General features: G+C 45.2%; 1 protein-coding gene across 1 annotated transcript in view; it reads left to right on the top strand.

The window, feature by feature from the left end:
• The first annotated feature begins 16,280 nt into the window (after positions 1-16,280).
• LOC104371442 (vasoactive intestinal polypeptide receptor) overlaps positions 16,281-21,130 on the top strand; it is a 119,885-nt gene continuing 115,035 nt past the window's right edge. Inside the window, exon 1 of the mRNA XM_086614830.1 lies at positions 16,281-16,337. Coding sequence (XP_086470956.1) covers positions 16,281-16,337 — 57 coding nt within the window. The remainder of the gene's footprint in view (positions 16,338-21,130) is intronic.

Raw genomic sequence — 21,130 nt, 5'->3', positions numbered from 1 at the left:
GTAGCCAGAAATCAAGCCCTGAGCAGACACACCTTGTGACGATGTTGAGCAGCAGACCTGGAAGTCATATGGGCACGGTCCAAGTGTTTTGCCACACAGAGCTCACTGCAGTGCATGCAAAGTTCATATGCCTGAAAATAAAAGCTGCTTCAGAATTTCCACGACATATCTGTGAAAATATTATCACTGTTATGAGTTACATGTGAAAGAGGATCATAAGTACATAGTATGTCAAGGTTTTATGGCTTAACCTTTATAAATATTTTTCAAATTGTCTCCACAAGGTGATTATTAATCCATCCTTGGTTAGGTAAGAAATAGAATTTTTTAAAATCCTTCTAATGACAATCACAGGTTGATTTTTTTTTTTTTTTAGCTATATGCCTCTATTTTTCCCCTCTCTTTAAGCAAAAGAGAAATGGAAAAGTCTTAAGAGACTTTGGAACTGAATGGAATATAAAGGGTTAAACTAATGTATTTACAGTTTTTAAGATAATTTATCATGTTTAATTAAGTACTAAAACCAAAGTATCATGCTTGTAGAAGTGGTTTTCAAGCTGATGACCATCCTTTGAATATCCCCACAGGTAACTGTTTCCCTGTTTCCCAACTCAAAGCAGAAGTCAATCCAAGCAAATAATTTGAGCTCAGATTATTGTTACTGTTTGTACAACCATTGCACTTATCTGCTTTATGGATTGAACAAATAAGCCTAAAATCTAAGCAAATTGAGGGGATGAAAAGGAGAAATGTCAGCTTGCTGAAACAGCTGGAGTGAAGAACTGTACCTGACTTGAACTGAGGGTCCTGCTTCCCATGCTGTGTCTCTGAATTAAACCCTCAGCAGCACAGTGTCAGGGAGCATTTCAGCATCAAGATTTCCATTCAGGCCACAATTTTAATGCCTGAAGTGACCTACTACATGGCCAAAACCAGAGCACAGGGCACATCTGCAGGAGATACTAGTAGCCATGACCACATACTGTAGATCTTGCCCAGCCTTAGCTGCCTGTCCAGAAAAATGCAGAAGTGTTGCAAATCCTGTAGATCCTATATTGTCTTTACCACATTCATGTGCTATGATGGAGCATCTCAAATGACACTGTCAGCCTGTGTTTAAGCAAACAAATTCCACCCAGAAAGTCCAACAAAGAGGTTGTATAAGGGAGCACTGCTTTTTTATATGTCCAAAAGACACAGTGGCTCCAGTAAAGCTTGAAGATTATCTAAAGATGCAGACTGTGGTGCACTGTGATAACACTTCACTGTTTACAGGCTGGCTTTTCATAGGGAGTGTGCTTGCTTTTGTGGGTACAACTAAGGAAACACGTGTAAATACTGGTTTTTATTACAGGCTCCTTTTGCTGTCCAGGAATAGATCAAGCCTTGCACAGCATGAAAAGCACAGGTGGTGTAGAATATGCACAATGCTGAGTTTTGTTATCCTGACCACCCCAAGGATCTCCATCGCAGAGAGACTCCCTGGAGATTAAGGTGGTGAGTGTGTCTTGGTTTAACCTCTGCTGGCAGCTAAGCCCAATGCAGCCACTCGCTCGCTCCCCTCGATGGGATGGGGGAGAGAATCAAAAAAGTAAAAGGTTGGGTTGAGATAAAGACAGTTTAATAAGTAAAGCAAAAGCTGTGCATGCAAGCAAAATAAAACAAGGAATCCATTCTCTGCTCCACATCAGCAGGCAGATGTTCAGCCATCTTCAGGAGAGCAGGGCTCCATCACAAGTCATAGCGACTTGGGAAGACAAACACAATCACTTCAAGCGTCCTCCCCTTCCTTCTTTTTCCCCCAGCTTTCGATGCTGAGCATGACATCATGTAGTATGGAATATCCCTTTGGTCAGTTGGGGTCAGCTGTCCCAGCTGTGTCCCCTTCCAGTTTCTTGTGCATCCCCAGCCTACTTGCTGGTGGGGTGGGGTGAGAAGCAGAAGAAGCCCTGACTCTGTGTAAGCTCTGCTGAGCAGTAGCGAAAACATCCCTGTGTTATCAACACTGTTCTGATCACAAATCCAAAATATAGCCCCATACTAGCTACTGTGAAGAAAATTCTCTCAGCCAAAATCAGCACAGAGTGGCACTGGGATTTCCTTGCAGGGAAACTCATGCTGCTGGGCACTGTCTCAGCAAAGGCTCAAGCCCTATGGCCTTGACAAAGACAATCCCTGCAGGGAGGAATGGAGGTTGTCAGAGGACATATAAATGCTGTCACTTCTCCTTGAGGTGAAACAGGTTTCACCCTGCTTGCACTAAAGAGTTAAAACCAGTCACTTCCCTTGAAGAGGGCATTTTGGAGCTGTGGTTCCCCAGTGGGGCATGCACTGGCAGCAGACAGGAGACAGCCACTACTGGTATCTAACTATATGATGTTTGACTCTTGTCTGAGCCCCACTGATTGCTCTGATGTAGAGTCCCATTTATCTGATCTGAGACACTTTTGGCCCAGCTCAGGAAATCCCTGAGTAAGTCCCCGAACAAGAAACAGTTTGAACAGACATTTAGCTTTAAGCACTTGCTATAACCCCACCAGCTTCAACTGGATTTGAGTAACTGAAATTTAGAACAAGTCTGCATTTTTTTTCCCTGACTGTGGATCATTTCTTAAAATGAAGACTTAGATGATTATAAACCCCAATTAAGAGATTCCTTGTTAGCTTTACTTTGTTTAAAATTATTATTTTTCTCACTTGTAAGCAAATGTGAAAACTAGATTTCATTTGGGAGTTGATTACGACCTCACATTTTATAGTCATCCTTGGTATACAGGTCAGCAGAGAACCTTAATTCAACCTGGGTGTGGATAAATGGGCAAATCAGAACATCTTTAAACCTGCAAATTGCATCTGCGTATCTGATGCCATGGTCTCCACCCATACTGCTGAAAAACTTTGATGGAAAGTGTGGAGACTTGATGCAGGAAGTTTCCAGAGCTGCATGCATCATCAATCAGATATGCCTGGAACACACACATGAACAAACGAGAACCGGTAAGCTGCAGTTAAACAAGATGAGGATGACTCACTGCAGAGTGAGTACAACCCACTCACCTCCCCAAACAGTATGAGATATGGCACAGCTGCCTTTGAATTCACCCTTGGAGAACTAGTGGCATTAAGGAGGGAAAAGATATTGTAAGTTTTCTAGCCCAGATGCTCTTGTCAATGGGTTGGTTTATGTGCAGAACACATCCATTACCCCCAGGTTCTCTTGGGAATCTTGCCTGCTATCAATGTCTGAAAATGGCAGGATCTCGGTGGGGTCAGCAGAGGGTTTTCTTTAAAAAGATCAGTCCCCTGTCTTACTTGTGACCAAAAACTTAGGTATCTGAGAACAGAATTTCTGATAAGCATATTCACCAATGCTTGATGCTATCCTCAATGTTTGCATTAGAATATTTGCTCCTTTGCCAACTGCATCCAGCTCAGTTTTCAGGCTATGTCCAGCCTGGGATGAACCAGCACACAGATGCCACTCCTGCCCTGCATGAAACCATGGAGTACGAGTGATGGCTCTTTGCTATTTCTAGCCAAAGTACTTGTTTGCTGACCAAAACGTACATGACGCAGCACGCAACACAAATACGAAAAACTGCTCCGCTCTGGAGGGTTTACAATCCAAGAGGTGGACACAGAAAAGACAACACTGTAAAAACACAGAGGATTGAGTGTAAACAGAGAGATAAGGTAGCGTTTAGGGAGAAGATTGATGTTATAAATGCCAAGGGTCATATTTTCTGTTGAAGCAAATAAATAAAACTATGTTGAACCCTAGTGAACCTCACCGGGGCTATGCCAAGCCTTGAATACATGGAGGGCCAGTCCAAGGCACGGCAACGTAGCACCTCAGAGGCAAAATCCAGTACCAAACTCTTCTACCCTTGAGAAAGGTCAGTCATGTCTTTGTGAAATCCCTTTCGGAGTCGCCAGGTAATACAGGAGCCATCAGCACAGAGCCTACACGTTGAGAAAGCTTAATAAATGCAATGCCATGATCTTAACTCAAAAACATTGGAGTCTGACATTTCACTTCCCTTGACATATATTATGTCATCTTCTTGGATAATGTTTAGCTCTCCATAGGAAGCACGCCTTTGCATGCCTGATATTTTCTAGATGGCTACAGCAGCATCCACAGTTTAAATATCTTTTTCCCTGAAAAAGCCAGTGCCGAACCTCCTGGAAGATGGTTGCAATTCACAGGCATCAAAGTAATGCCGTAGAGTTTAACTCCTTCGCTGTCATTCATCTCTTGATACAGAAATGAGAACGGGGCATCTCTGGGGAAATGCTTGCTTCTGGAATATCATTATGTCATTGGCATTTACACTGTCAAAAAATGACAGGAACCGTGGAAGATCTGTTGTTGTCGATTCAGTTAAACCTAACACGATTTAGTCTGCAAATACCCCTGGATTAGAAGAGGATTTCCCTGGTTTTTGTAGTCAATCTGGCAGGTTTTGGGTATGAAACTATTTTCTGCTTACAAGGAAAGAAAGATCGTCTGGAAAAAAAACACCACCAAAACGGTCTGGAAAATTACATTTATGTCAAATTCTTCCCAGAGAGAATTTATTCAAGAGAACGAATTGTCATTTCTTATTCCCCTCAAGAAACCATTTTATTTTTCGTATACATTGGAGGAACTTAGAACATAACACTTCTCTCCATTAATAGATGTAATGTTTTGCTAACATATAGTAAGGATGCTTTATTTGCTTGCACAAATATATCCTGGAGGCAGCAGATATTTAAGAAATGCATCAGAAGAGGATATCAAGTAAGCAGCACAAACCCTTAACGGTGATATTCAGCAGCTCAACCAAGAGAGCTGAACTCCAGCAGACAGTAAGTCTTTAAGATCTGGTTCATAGCAAGAAGGGATGGAAGAAGAGCTCCCAACCATAGCACCTGGTTGGACTCTTCCTCTCCAAGAGATTATAGCTCTGAGCGAAAAGGGGCAAGCAGAGCTGTTCTCATTTCATAGAATCATAGAATCATAGAATGGTTAGGGCTGGAAGGGACCTTCAAAGGTCATCTAGTCCAACCCCCCTGCAAGGAACAGGGATATCTCCAACTAGATCAGGTTGCTCAGGGCCTCGTCCAACCTGATTTCTTTGCTGCAAGAAGGATTTTGAACAGCACGTTTGAGTTGGAAACAAGGGATATCCCAGCTAAACAAGCAGAAGAAAAATCAATAGTCTTACAAGGGGTGTTCATTGACTGCCAAAAAAAAACCCTGTAGAAATTCATTCTTCACTGATATGGCATTGGCTTATTTGGGGTGTGAGACAGTGAGCTCGTGGGAGAGTCTTCCGAGCAGGCAGACAACCACTCAGGGTCTCAGATCTAATTTTTTCCTTTGGAAACCACCAGATTTCTGAGATGTGTGATGGACAGTCAGCAAGTTTCGCATTCAGGTGGTTTCCTACTGATCCACAAAAAAACCCTCCCAGTTCAGGGGGAGAGGGGGCTGGATTCCCCTCTCCCTATTCTCCATCACCGCACCTGAGCCCCAGGCTACCCTGTGATCTCATCACCGATGCCCACAGGCAGCCCAGCACTGCTGGGCATGAGCCTGCGTGGCACCGGCGTGCTGCACAGCTGGCCAGCTGCCAATGGAGCCTACTGCTCTTGTGCAAGCAATTGACTTGGGCACAGCTGAAAAGACCAAGGCCATTGTCTGCCCAGATGAAAGAGGTCCCTCTTTGCACGCAAAAGAGGGCAATGAAGGCAGGCTGAGTTTGCTGTTCGTTTTGGAAGAGGAGTGGAAAATGAAGGCAAAAAAATAATCACAGGAGCTCATGTGACGGATAAATCCCATTGAGTGTCCTGGTGTATGTTCAGTGTTTTGGATGTCAGCTGGACCTTTCCTTGTGCTGGGGTTGGACTTAGAAAAGAGAAAAAGGTAACTCAGCCCAGCAGGTGTAAAAAAATGGGATAGTGCTTTACAGTGTGGCCAAAATGCTCTGCTGGGCACTGACTCCTGTACTTCATGGCCTTCCCTGGGTTCGACTAGCCATAGATCAGAGCCCGTTGCCCCCCAGAGCTCCACCAGACCCCTCAGGGTTCCAGCACTCACAGTGCACAAACCAGCTGGATGGACCAAGCAAATCTTCATTAACAGCATGAAGGCAATGAAAAATACTGACTTTTGAAATGTTATCTTTTCCCACTTTAATTCTTGCTGAGACGAACGTGGCAGTTCAGACTTCTCAAAACAGTTTCAGGCTCCCAGTAAACTCGGGCACATCCAGTCTCAGAGGTTTTGGAGATTTTGTCCACAGCTGGTAAAACCAGGGGTGGATGAAAGCTAGGGTCTTGGAGAACCAGTACAAGCAGACAGCTTGGGAAGAGCCCTGAATCTATTATTCACTATGTATTGCCCTTGCTAGTTTGTGCCATGGCTTACAAGATTTATTTAGAACAGAAACCAACATTTATCACAGAAATCAGTTACAGTGTAGAAATTCCTGTTTTCAGTTGGCAAGGTCTTAAACACAGCTCATGATATTAGCCACAGAGGTTCTCATCACCCAGTCAGAAACTGTTTGGGGCTTGATCTACAGATGCCAGCAGCAAATACTCTCTGTACAGAGCAGCTCTGTGCTGCATTTGACCAGGCTGTGTAAAATGTTCCGTTTCCTGCCTCCTCCACAAAAACATCAGCTGTGTCACATCCTCTAATGATAAGGTGGAACCTTTATCTCAGTCTCCAGAGCGTCGTGTTTTAGCCTAGGCTTTTAGCTCGTATGATCTCTGGTGTCAACCCATAAACTGGTTGCCCTGCTTCATGTGGCTTCTGCCGTCAGACTCTTCTTTGTGATGGTAAAAGGTTTCTCCATGGTGGCCACAACCTAGGAGGAAACCTACCTTCCCTGGACACAGTCTATCTTGAGAAATAGGGTTGTAGTGATGCCAGGTGTTCTGCTTACCAGCTTTCTGTGCACACGATGCTGCCATTACTGCCTCCTCTCTCTTCATTTCCCTGCAAAGCTCCAAGGAGAAGGCAGGGAAGGAGAGGCAGGCACCCTCGTTTCCTCTGTGCCTGTAGCACATCGTGTACCCTGGAGCGGTTTTACCATGTTCCTAGTGGAAATAGCGTTGTTTTAATAATGCATGGTTTTCTGCTCACCTTAATTCAGTCTAGTTCCAGCAGCCTGCCATCTTGAGTTCAGAGAAAGTTCTCACTTGTTTGTGTGTTTGTTTCCACAGGTTTTTTTAAGTTTGTTCTTCCTGAGCCAGAAGAGTTTCTCTTTTTCTGCCCAAACATAAATAAGATTTTTTTTTTTAATTATTTTTAAGAAAACTGTTTTATCCAAGTACTTCATGAGTGAATGGTCCCCTGTGGATATGTAATAGTAATTGCAAAGCTTATTTTTCTGCTCCCAGTGGCATTGATTGTGTGAAAATAAATGTTGAGTACTATGAAGCAATTAATCCTCAACACTCCCAGGGGTTTGGTAGGTAATTATTACTATCTTTAGATTACAGAGTAGGCGAGCAACAGGAACTGGATAATTTGTCCTTGCCCCAGAGACCAAGGACAAGATTGTAGTCTGCTTGTATCAAGGAGGTTCTTTTAATTGAAATATTCCACTCATGCTCTTCAGATGTTTCATGTTCTGTTCTGATGTATCCACCTCTGCTGTGCTTATAGCTTTATGAGGATATGCCACTGGACAGGTGGAGATTTCTAGAACTTCTCCACTGAGTCACTGTTGGGGACAGTTGGGGACAGAAAGGGAAGAAGGGCTGAGCTTTTAGCCCTGTTGGATGGTGGTCAACTTGCTTTACACTAGTGTCTGCAAACAAAGCCACACAATGCTGAACCGTGCTGCTGTGCCGAACGGGTAGCTAGGTCAGAAGTCTCTGTGCTCCACTGAACAGCAGAGACATGGCTAGGAGATGAACAGGGACCATCAAGACCTGCTCCTCTGAGTCTCAGAATAACCAAAGTCCCTTGGATGGGATTCAACTCCAGATCCAGGCACCTGAATAGTTGCCTGAAGTCCTATAGCAGTCAGCGGAGAGCTGGAGAGCAACCCAGCTCATCTTGCACAGACATTTAGTTTGCTGAATAACTCTTGATGTTCCATTGGCTTGAGGCTCCATTCACCTTCTACTTATAAAACTAAACAGATGGAGATCATAACTCACCATGAGAGGGAAGGAGTCTTCCAACACTCCTTTGCTTTCACGGCTCTTATCTGAACAATCTGCAATGACAGAGCAGTGCTCTGGATGGTTGGCTTCACAGTCAGGAACAACATTTTTGCTCCAAGGGCAGTGGTCTTCATGGCTGAAGGTCCACCTTTAAGGAACCCTTGTGGATGACATCTACTTAGAGAATCACAGAATTATAGAATCATAGAATCATTTAGGTTGCAAGAGACCTTGAAGATCATCAAGTCCAATGGTTAACCTAACACTGCCACGTCCACCACTGTCTCTAAGCGCCACCTCTACGCATCTTTTAAATACCTCCAGAGGTGGTGACTCAACCACTTCCCTGGGCAGCCTCTTCCAATGCTTGACAATCCTTCCTAATATCCAGTCCAAACCTCCCCTGGTGCAACTTGAGGCTATTTCCTTTTGTCCTATTGCTTGTTACCTGGGAGAAGAGACCAACACCCACCTCGCTACAACCTCCTTTCAGGTAGTTGTAGAGAGCGATCAGGTCTCCCCTCAGCCTCCTTTTCTCCAATGCCTAAACAACCCCAGTTCCCTCAGCCGGTCCTCATAAGACTTCCTCCAGACCCTTCACCAGCTTTGTTGCCCTTCTCTGGACATGTTCCAGCACCTCAATGCTTTTCTTGTAGTGAGGGGCCCCAAACTGAACACAGTATTTGAGCTGCAGCCTCACCAGTGCCAAGTACAGAGGAAAAGCAAGGTGAAGCAAGGTGTCGATACTTGGTGAGAATTCAAAGTAGATGGTAAGTGGAGGAAAGATGCTCTACAGAGGAGGTATTCAGAATTAGGATCACAATTAAGGTAGGAGAATGAACAGTACACATTCTCAAAAAACATAGCTTTTTCTGGTGGGCAAACTCAGGCATGGCAAATGATGTTTCCTGGATCTGTGCATAAAAGAAATGCAGTGTGATTATTAGATTTCTCTGTCATACTGAAAACTTGACATTTTTCTCTGTGTCCCTTTGACTGATGATCTCATTTACTGACATCCTAAAGGTTATCTCTTTTGCCCTACTCAAAAAGAAAAAGGTGAATAAATCGCAGTGACATGTTGAAGACCTCAATAAACTTTTATACAACAGACTAGAGGACTTAACGGATCCTGACCCAAAACTGGAGGCTGTAGGCACTCAAAAAATACAGATATAAAAATTAATAATAATTGTTAATAACCTCATAGTGCAATACTGCTTAAGTAAAAGGTAAGTGTGATCTATATTCAGAGGATTAAACCTCCAGAGGGTAAAAACCACAAGAAATCTCATGGATATGATATGATATGATATGATATGATATGATATGATATGATAAGACTGATTTACAGCAGCTGAAAATCTGGTCCCAGTGCTTTTGGCTTGTGCAATTGGTCTGGTAGAATCATCAAATCAAATATGGTTTTCCTGTGTTCAGTCTCATCATTCATTTACTGAAACAACCTGTTAGTGTTTCAGTTGCTTTAACTTCTCTGGTAAGCTATAAAAGGGGTCCACAATATATATTTTATGGACTGTTCATAAAGCTGACAACTGTATACAAACACATCAGACAGCTTGTTTCAGTTTTAGCACCTTGTTTATCTTTCCTCACTTTTGAAAGCTTTTTCACCATAACATAATATCTCCCTATACACACATGAAATATTTTTTATTGAAGCGTCCTGGCCTTGATTCTTAACTTTTTTTTTGCCAGGCTTGGTACAGAGCAATCTGAATTGTGGATGGTGAGGAGAGAGATCATTCAGGTACGCTAAATGACATCTCACCAGCTGTTTACATCTGCCAAGAAAATTATTCAGCAAAGAGGTTTTAGGGATACAGGCAGACTTCGAGGGGTGACTGTAGATGTCTACCTATGAACACCTACATTTCATGCTTGTCATAAGAAATCCCTTTAGTCAGTAGAAATCCAGTCTATGTAGCCAGTAGAGTCCAGGGCACAATTCGCTCCATCCCAAAGGATGCAAAATAGATTAGATAAAATGTGGTAATATTTAAATTCTAAACATCCACAAGTAAATAAACTGCATCCATTTGCTAAGCTTAGAAGGGATTAACAAAGTCCATAACCATGCACCTCTCAGGCCATCATATTTCATTCAGCTGCCTTGTCCCAAGCCCATCTTCCCTGAAAGACATCCAGTCATGCAAAAACACAGAAAGACGGAAAACACGAAACTGAGTGGAATCGCCTAGGATCATTAATCACCTCCACTAATTTGGGGGGATTGGAGGTCTCATTCCTCTTTCAAATTTTCCTACTTGCAACTAACAGCCTTATACTATCCTCTTTCTTTTTCTACTGAAGTGTCGTTTAGTACCCAACATCTTCTCGTGAAGCTGCTTAAATTTAAATAAGTTGCCTGCCAAATTCCATTAATAAATTGGAGAATGAAATATTTCACTTTCTCCATTCCTGGTGTTGCTCTGTGGACTGCATTTTGCTCTGATGTAAGAAAGGTATTAAATTCTCTCTTGTTGCAATTAAAGACTTGGAAATTAACTTTGGCTAAGTGTTCCAGCAGGTTTACAGACAGAATGTCCTGTTGGATCTGATCGGACTCATAGCTGTAGACACCTGTACTTCTTGGCAAAAATGGGTGCACAGGTCAACAGAATTTAATTTCGAAAATTAAGGCTGCTGAGTTCTTATATTCATTATGACATTGGAGTAGGCACTGGATAAATATTTGGAGTAATGGAGAGATATCTCTGTATAACAGTGGAGTAAATGGAGAGATATCTCTGTATAACAGTGGAATGATGCTCGTTAAACCAGATCAAGGCCTGATCCAATGCATTCATAATAAATCAGAGGAGACCTACAAAAAGAAATCCAGGGGGAGAGCTAGAATAAAAAACCACCTTAGATCCACCAAAACTGAGAGTCTTCCTCTGCTCATTGGTAAATAAGGAGACTTAAAACACTGGAAACCACCAATTTTTATTGTTACGTTTTGCAAATAATGGAGTCCTGTAAGTGGATGTAATTGTCGTGTTTGCAAAACAACACAGAGAATGTTTTCTTGCCTCTAATCCCAATGCAAATAATACATAGAAATGTATTTCACAGTGTGTTTATGGAATCTGATGCTATTACCTTATTTAAATAAAGTCACAAAGTGAAAGCAGAACAGACGCATTATGTTGGGTTTGGAAAGAAAGCTAAATGGGGAACATAACCCCAAGGGCACAGAACAGCAAATCCAGCCTTCAGCCAACTGCTGCATGAATCAGCTCTCAAATATTGTCCTTCTAGACACTACTGTTAATAGTCTTTGTATTTCTGATTGCCAGAGGCAGAGAGGGAAAAAAAAAAAAACCACACAGAGAGCAACCCAGTTGCTTTTATTTACATCTACTATTACTTTCCACCAAAATTTCTTACATTCCTATGGCATTTCCCCAAGTGATATCCAAAAATACAAACCATTTTATGACAGGCGCCTCAGCTGAGATGTTAATTACCTTTAAGGAAGTTCAATAATGGTAACGAGGTAAGGCAGCCACAGAGAAGATGCACTAGCCCAAGACTGTGATCGCTGAAGTAACTGTGTTGCTATTGATGTGAAGAGGAATTAGATCAAGACTTTCTTGAATCGTTCATGACCGAGATGAGAAAAAAATGCCCTCTAGTCTGCTACAACAATGTATTAGCAGAAAGCCTGTTCAACACCATGCAGCTATTACCCTCCCAACCTCACATCACCGTCCTGAAGCCTGATAAAGCCTTTCGCAGAGACATGTCGAATGGAAACACGGTGGGGCGAGTACCAACCTCCCAGCAGCACAGCAAAATGGAAGCTGAACTTCTGCGTAGTTTAATGGAAAGCGAAGCAAATGAGGACAATCTCATACAACATATCTAATTGATTTACTGTCATGGTTTGATGGGGGGGGGGGGGGAGGTTCTGGTGACAGGAGAGGGGCTTTGGTCCCTGTGACCTCCCTGATTTTGGTACCGGGTTAGGCTTAGTTCTGGTCACCAGACCGGACTCCCATCCCCCTCGGGGTTGAGCCAATCAGCGCCTCTGCGAATTGCCCTATTTAAGTTGGGACAAAGGAACCGGAAAAGGTGCTTCGCCCAGGATTGAGCAGAGAAGGGAGGAGGGCACTGCCCCCGCTCCCTGGCTCCCGGCCGGGCGGCTGCCTGCGTCGGGACGGTGCCGCCCACAGAGGATGGCGGTGGCGGAGCCAGCTGGGGAACTCGGGGGCACCCCACTCCCAGGGTGCCCACTGGGCTGAGTTCACCTGGAGAGGACTGAGATCTGAGAGAAACAGCCGCATCGACAGCAGGTCAGTGAGGATGGAGCGGGAGGAGGTGCCGGAGCCGAGTTTCCCCTGCGGCTGATGGTGAGATGGCAGGCGGCCCCCCTGCAACCAGGACGGCCTCAGTGGAGTAGAGACCCACTCGCAGCCCGTGGGGAGAAGATGCCTGAGCCTGAGGATGGTCGTGTTGGGACGCACGACAAGGCAAAGAGGCATCTGGAGTCTGCGTGACAACCCACGCCGGAGCGAGTGGCTACAGCTCCCTAAGTACCCGAGACTGTGGTAAAGCCCACACCGGAGCAATCTGTGGGGAAGGATTGTTTCCTGTGGGCTGGACTCACGCTGGAGAAGTTTGTGGATTTTTCCTCGTGGGTAGGGGATCCATTGGAGCAGGGGAAAAGGGTGTAAGGACTCCTCCTCCTTTAAGAGAGAAGCAGCAGTAACAGCACGGAATGAACTGACCTGCACCCCCCCAGTCCCTGCCCCCTGTGCTGCTGGGGGGAGGAGGTAGAGCCGGGAGGAAAAGGAAAGGCGGGGGCGGGGGGGAGGAAGGAAGGTGTCGGTTTTAAGATCTGGCTTTGTTTCTTTTTATCCTCTCACGTAACCGGTTTTGTTTCCAGTTGTCCTTTTAAGTAACTGTTAATAAATTGTTTTGCTTTTAAGAAAGCCAAGTCTCTTTTGCCCGGGACCATGGTTGGTGGGTGCTTCCTCTGTTCTTGTCTCGACCCTCAGTCCCTTTTTCTCCTCTCCGCTTTACTGGAGAAGGAGAGACTGTGTGAGTTTTAGTTGCTGGATCAGCCTAAAACCACGACATTTACACAGATACAGGCTCAAAACAGAACCACCCTTTGGGGGAAATAGATCTTGGTATTATAATAGATCAGTACGTCAGCTTAGTATTTAGAAACATCTCTGTCTCCATCCATCTGGGGAAAAAATACAGGTTTAAACCATGACCATCAAAATTCCACTCCATAAAACCACAGTGCACCAATGTTTTTAATCCTTCTGGCTCCCGTCCTTGTCCCAGAGAGGATACACAGGGTCAAGAACAGGTACAGAAGAGAGCAAAAAGGATGCCAAAGGTATGGCACAGGCTTCAGGCCAGAGCACTTGGGGTTTTTCAGCCTGCAGAAGACAGAGGGACACAAACTTTTAAGCCACAGGAGAAGGGAATGTGTGTTCACTGCCAGTGTAAGACTCGGGGGCATGAGATGAAATGAGCAGGAGGTGAATTCGAATCAAACACGAGGGCTGCTCCTGGCACCGTGGGGTTCACTTGCTGCCTACAGCACATCGGAGTAGCTGGACCTCCATCCAGGTTGGTCCCCAGGGCAAAACCTTCCATTCCACAGTGGCTGAGACTTTTGCTGTGAAATCAGTGTCACCAGCCACAAAACCTTCAGGTTCCCTCTCTGCAAGGAAACTAAAGAGCCACATCTGGCAATACCTCCCCCTCAGGGAAATTTGTCTTTAACAGGCTACTTGAAAGCACTCAGGCTGCATGAATAAATGAAAGGAGCAAAGAGAAAGTGGTTATTATTAGCTGTGGGATGCAGCGACCAGCTAATCGGGCCGTTCCCCTGTCATTTTACGATCTGAACTGAGCTTTATATAGCTTTGTTGCGTGTCCAAATTGTTGTACCACTAATTGATGTAATTAATATCTTGTCCATCTTTTTCACACCGGCAATTATAAGCCACCATCAGGCCTACGATGAGAAACAAGAGATAGGACTGAGATTTTTCATATCACACACAAAAGAAAAGGGGAAAAAAGTCTTTCAGGTACCAATAAAAGCACAGGTCTTGCCATAAATGGGTAAAGGGGGGCAAAAAGATACTAAAGTGTTTTTTTCCTTACCCTTTGCAATTTAAAAATTTAATCTTTTAGTGCTTTTTTAACAAGAGCTAGAAACTGAATATAACTTTAGTATTTTAACTCATTAAGCCATTTCCCTAAAAATGATGGTTTCCTGGTCGTGTCAGGAGGCTGAACAGGCAGGAATTTGGGAGCTGTCTCCAGGGACTCTCAAATATGAGGATTTTGTTTTCTCTCCTCAGCAGGTGGTTTAAAAAGACAACAAATCTGTCTATCTGTTCGAGCTTGAAAATCTAGCAGGACTGGGGAGAAAAGAACAGCAAGGAGTATATTATTTGTCTTATTGTTACCTTTATTTATGGGGCTTGTTTGGGTTTTCACGCTAAAGCAAGCCTATAACTGTGGTTCCTATTAAGTTGAAAAGAGCATTGCCCTTAATATGAAATGAAGTGCTCCATATCATGCTGGAGAGGCGAAGGATTCCACATTTGCATCAAAAATGCAGGTCAAGATGGTCTTGAGCTGTTCTTCCAAAATGAGAAATCCAGAAACATCACGTCGCTGACCTGTACCTTGGAACTTTTCTCCCTTTTTCTGACGAAAGGACACAGAGATTCACTGAAGTGGACTGAGATTTGCAAACTTTGGTCCACCTAACCCCTTCCAACCAAGCAGCTATTTCAGAGGAAGCCAAACGCCCCAACCAACCACTTCTCCCCACTCCCAGTATTGCTGGGTTCCTTTCCCAGCACAACTCAACCCACTTGTAGAGCTCATGGCAACGTCTTGGCCATCTCCTGTACGTCTAACTACTACCCCTAGTAACAAGACCATTTCTCATCACCTTCCTCAGTGTCTCTCAGGGCTGAAGCCAGCAGGGAGCTCCAGGTGCTGCAAAGAGGTGAGATGCTTTTGCACTGCAGGTTGTGGCTCTGCAAAGTTCTCACTCGGGAGCTGGAGGAATCCCATAGTGACTGCATGAGCTGGTGGATGAAAATCAAAAATCAAGCTTTGCTTCTCAGTCTCGGTTTCTTTCCAGCTCATTGCAATGATTTTTTTTTTTTTTAAAAAAAAAGGAGAGAAAAAAAAAGAAAAAAAGGAAAAAAGAAAAGAAACGTGAAAAGGAGAGAAATTAACAAAGGAAGCAAAAAGGAAAGGAAATAAAAAAGGAAAATAAAAAAAAAGAGGAAGGCAAAAGCAGGAAAGGGAGGGGAAGGGTGAAAATGTGTAAAAAGTGGGCAAGGGGTAAAAAAGGGAAAATGGGAAAAAAGAAGGAAATGAGGGGGAAAAAAAGAGGGAAAAGGGAGAGAAGGAGTGAAGAAAAAAGAAAGATGGAAAAATGGAAACAAAAAAAGGAAGAGAGAGGAAAAGAGAAAAACAGTGAAAAGGAAAAATGGGAAATAGGGGAGAAAGGTGGAAGAAAGGGGGAAGAGAGGAAAAAGAGGCAAAGGAAAAGAACAGGGAAAGAGCAGGGGAAAAAAATGAAAAGGGAAAAATGGAGGAGGAAAAGACAAAGAGGGCAAATAGGAGAAAGGAAGGGGAAAGAAGGAAAAAACAGAAGAAAGAAAAAAAAAGTAAGACGCAAAAGAAGGGAAAATTAATAAAGGGGAAAAGAGGAAGAGGTAAAAGGAAGGGGGAGGGAGAAAATGGGGGAGGGGAAGGGAGAAGAAAGGGGAGCAGGGCCGAGGGGACACCTCGGGGAGCGCAGCCTCGCCGCGGGCCCGGCGGCACCTGGGGCGGGGGGGCGGGCGGGAGGCGGTGCCGCTCCGCCCCGCGCAGGGTGGGCGGCCGGCGGGGGCAGGGCCGGCTCCGGCGGAGCGCGGAGCGGCGCGGAACGGGCGCGGAACGAGCGTGGTGGTGTCGCCTCCGTCCGTCCGTCCGTCCCTCCCTCCCTGGATGCGCTCAGCCCGGCGCCGGGAGCGGAGCACCGCGCTGCCCGCAGCCTCCGCGGCGGGATCGTGCGGAGTGTCCGCGGCTGCGGGACGGGCAGGATGGGGTACGGCGTGCTGCGTGTCGTGGTGCCGCTGCTCGGCTGCTTCTTCTCCGCGGTGAGTGCTGCCGGGGCGCGGCGGGGCTCAGCCCCGCGGCCGCGGGGATGGGCTTCTCCCGGTGGCCGCTCCTTCGGCGCGGGGTTTATCGGTTCAGCCGCGGGCAAACTTTGGGCAACTCTGAAAGTGCTGTTGGTTTAAGGCAGGTGTAGCTGTGTTGGCTTTCCTCTCCCCTCGGTAATCTAGAAAATAGCGATAATTAATTCTTAATTTTCCTTTTATTCGAGGTGCGCTTCCTCTTCGGGAGAGAGAGGATCTCTTGAGCTAGAGGAATGCACTCCGGGGTTTTAGTGTTTTATCTCAGGACTGGCTCTCGGTTTCCTTGTCGTGCAGGTTTGCTGCCTGGCTATCGGTTTGCTTTGGTTTCTGTTCAGGGGCTTGGTTGGTTCGTGCAGAGATCCCCCCCAAAAACTGGGGATAACGGGATGAAATGTCCCAGAGGCGACTCAGCGGCAGAGCGGGGGGCTCTCGGCTGGGACCTTCCTCCCTGGAAGTTCAGCAAAGTGCTGCTCACTGACACTGAAAACCCTCACGTGGCGCACTGATTGAGGCAAGAGCAGAAGCTGGGAGCCAGGGATGTGTTTTCTGGCTGCTGTGTCCCTTCTGCTTCTAATTTCCACGCTTGCAGGTCCCTGATTGGGGCAGGGCTGTTTCCTCCCCCGCCGCAGATGGTGCAGAATTAGCAAACGGGAATTGTTTCTCCTGGCGATGTGGCTGTGTGTGCACACACGCACACGGGCGTGCGAGAGCCAGTTCTCTGTGCAAACACCGGGTTCTGCGCGTTTCACCCCAGCTTTGCTCTTGAGGCTTGTTTCCTTGCGCCGTATGATTTCTATGGAGACCATTCATTTTTATCCAGCAGGCTGGGGTCGGGGGCGAGGTTGGGTGCTGGCTGTGGCCAAGTTCACCTCTTACTTCTCTAATCTCCTCCCACGCTTGTTTTTCTCTTTGGAAGGTGAGGTTGCCCCACCAGCATCCTGTTGGGTTGGGTGAGGTTGCCCACGGGAACTAGGTTGTGCCATCGGTACTTTGTTACAAGTCGCTTCTGTTTGCTCTGCTCTGCTGGTGACAGTGCTTCCCTTGAAGCTGCTCTGATCCCCAGCAAGCAGAGTCAGATCAACCAAGCTGAGCCTCAGGGAGTGGAAGGTAACTCAGATTTGGCAATGCATCACTCATCTTTCCTTTCTTCTCCCCTTGTCCCTTAAGAAATGAGACAAATGGACTTATTTCAGGTTTTTTCTTTTCGCTGCCACCATAAGCCATCCAGCTATCTGCATCTCCAAAGGCTTTCTTTGAAGAACAGGCTGGGAAAAAGAATTACACTATTAAAAAAATGACCAGGCAATTAGTTCATGGAATTCTACAGACTTTGCTTTAGAGAAGATCCAAGATAACTCATGTCCAGGGCTGGAATCGGGGAAATGAGAAGGGGGCAGCACTCCCATCAGCTGCTGGAGCTGCTCCAACTCCCGTTTCCGCTGAAGCCCGTGGCAAAAATCCCATTTCTTTCAACATTATTGGCATGAAGAGGTCTTCTGGGGCCAGATCCTGCAGAGAACTAAGTCATGTAGTCTGCTGAAGTTCCACATGCAAGTGGTGGCAGGATCGGGCCCTTATGCTGGTGCTCTTGGGTTGATCGTCGCTATCGATAAGCACAAATCCCTAAAGCTCTGAGGCAACAGCAAAGCACAGCCTAGGAGCAATTCTGCACTGATTCCTTTTCAACCTTTTATTATGTTGTTGTTTCATACGTTATCTCACTTCCTTGCCCTTTGTTTAGTGGAACCGTGGTCGCTTTCTCATTCTTTCCTCGTGTTAATGTTCCTGAGACCTGGTTGGTACTAGTGCCAGAGATTCACATGCTCCTTATCAGTGCTGATCTGCAAGGTGACTGATACTGAAGTGCCTCAATGCTGGAGAAAATCCCTGTTGCTCATGTTTTTCAGTTTAAACCTGGGATTCGGTGCTCATTTTTAAAGCAGAAGTAACTCTGCGATAGGAACAACCTGTTTCTGGGACCTACGATGGCTCAGCGGAGGGTTTTTTTCCTTATAATTTATTGTGTTTTTTTTTTTTTTATTGGTATGTCCTTGGAAAAACTTTGAACAAGAACCAATCGAGAAGTTCAGTGCTATAAAACAGTTGCAGCCGTGTGGTTTTTAATTGCGGTTATAAACTTTCACCTCGTCCTCTCGTGAAAAAGGAAATTGGGCAAATCTCATTTGCTGTCGTTCCTCAGACCATGCTCACCAGAGTCCTGCCTCCTGCAATGGTCAACTTTTAACATTTTGAAGAAAAGTGCTAAAGTTACGGGGGGACATGGTGTAAATCCAGAATAATCCCTATTAGGTTCTAGTGGGAGGATTTAGCTTTTCAGGGGTGCAACTAAGATAATCTGGCCCAGAGAGCTACAAGTTGGACTATTGTTTTTCAGTGTGTGGCTAGTAAATGAGATGTGGATAATTCGAAGCAGTTGGTGGATTCCACACGCCTTCAGACTGCAAGCTCATTGAATTAGACAAATCTGTCCAGCTGGTGTAATTTGTGCTTTTCTTCAGGGTTTTATTCTGCTCCAGCCATGAAGTAGACGCAGGATGGAGGGGAATAAAAAAAACTCAGATCTGATCCTTTAGCAGAACGAGTGTAAATGCTGGAGACAGGATCATTCTGCAAAAAACAATCAGTTAAATTTAAGCTCACAGGACAACCACTTCAGCTGTATCTGCATCTCTTTCATCTTGTCATTAGCTGAGAATCTGAGAAGTGGGAGAAATACATTTAAAACAAAATAATCAATGTTTGGGGGAAAAAGGCAAGGTACTCACTAGAATCCTCTAGCCTAATTCCTGCATCCAGCACAAAAGATCCTTTAGCAACAGCAACACTTGTTTAACACAGGCTTTGTCACAAAATCTCAGTGTTGTACTGGGTGTATGATTTATTAAATGTATACATGTAGAAATGCATGACTGACTTTATTTAAAGCCATCTAGGAGAACCAGTTGTCCAACCCCATATCTGGGTAGCTCTGAAAGTCTCGTTGCCTCTCTATAATGTTGAAAGTTTTCAGAGCACATATTTTGAGCAGTACATATATTTTAGAAGCTCTTATTTAGGACATAACAAGGCAAAAGAACAAAATAGGCAAAACCACAGTGTCTGAGGGGAAAAAAAATCCGATGTGGAATATTTAAGGCTGTTTCCAACTGTGTCTTTCTCCAGCCCACCAGCATGTCAGCAGGGGATTTCACACCGTAATTATCACACCTCCCCACAGCCAAGAGGTCTGTCTCCAGCAGGAAAACTCTGGAGAACCAGACAGGAGGGGAACCGCGATATTGGACTGGATGATCTCTAAGGTCTTTTCCAACCTAGAAATTCTATGATTCTATGATCTCCTCTCCTCGCCTGGAGAAGAGGAGGCTGAGGGGAGACCTGATTACAGCCTACAAATACTTGAGAAAAGATGGTGGGGAGGTGGGGGAAGGGCTCTTTACATTAGTGATGGGTGATAGAACAAGAGGAAATGGGTATAAGCTTAGTCAGGGCAGATTCGGGTTGGATGTTAGGAAGTATTTCTTCTCTGAAAGGGTTGTCAGCCACTGGAATAGGCTGCCCAGGGAGGTGGTTGAGTCCCCGTCCCTGGATGTGTTTAAGAATAGGGTGGATGATCTACTTAGGGATATGGTTTAATGGGGATTAGGGACGGTTGGACTCGATGATCTCTAAGGTCTTTTCCAACCTAGAAATCTATAAAATCTATGAAATGAAAAAGGAGATGAGTCCACCAGGGTGTTTTTAAAAAAGAGGGAGAGTTGCCAAATATTCAGCATGAGGAGGCAGATGAGACCATGGACAGAGAGAGCTGCCTGGCTTGTGAATCGGGTGCGTATGTGTGTTCACCCCCTTTTACAGCACTTCAAAAATATTCTGGCTCAAAGCAGCGGTGTGACAGCCAGAGGACTGCTCCGGATCAAAATGCAAAGTGGAGCACGCTGTGTTTTGTGCGAAGTCCATCCAGCGCTGGCTCGTTCTTGTTTTCATCGTTTCACTGGGGCGTGACGTTGCTGAGCGATGTTTGTCTCTTCTCACTTAAATATCTGAGAAGGGGTCATGGTAGTTGGTGGATGCAAAGCAGGGAGGTGTTTTGCAAACGGGCAACTGGAGAATGAGTAGGTGATGGGATCCATGTCATGAAACAGGTGTTTCAGCTCTCCTGAGGCACCTTGGAAATGGCAAACATACAAAGTTTCTGTTATTTCTCAGGGGGAGTTGGATGGGGAAAGGATGGCTTTTTCCCTTTAGTAGAAGGTCTCCAGCAGGAACAACTGGAAAGACTGGTGTCTTGTCGAAATCAATCTTCTGCTTGCCACCTCATATGCTGACTTAGTCTGGTAGGACTGGGAAGGTCCCTGGTATTTGGGCTAGCTCGTAGACACAAATCTTTGTTGGAGATGGGGAAGAGAGGGAAGAGCGACAGGAAGGACATCTCCCTGTTCAGCATCAAGTGTCTCATTTATTGACAGTCTGAGGAAGAGCATCAGACACTGTGTAGATCAATGAGACCCAAGACGAGATGATATTTATATATTTTTTTAAGTCAGACCTGAGCGCACTTGGAGGGGATTTGTCACGCTCTGCATGGCATCTGTGGCTTGAAATTTGGGAAAGGAGTCAAATTATCTGTGCAAAATCAAAACTGTTACTCAAGTTTTGATGAGGAGCAGGACTTAGCGTGGTTTTATGAACACGTTAGGTCACGTCCTGCCCTCAGGCCAGGTCAGCACAAGCGT

This window comes from Tauraco erythrolophus, chromosome 7, assembly GCF_009769465.1.
Source record: "Tauraco erythrolophus isolate bTauEry1 chromosome 7, bTauEry1.pri, whole genome shotgun sequence".
NCBI lineage: Eukaryota > Metazoa > Chordata > Aves > Musophagiformes > Musophagidae > Tauraco > Tauraco erythrolophus.
The sequence above is the reverse complement of the archived record's forward strand: the minus strand, read 5'-3'. Positions and strand labels throughout refer to the sequence as shown.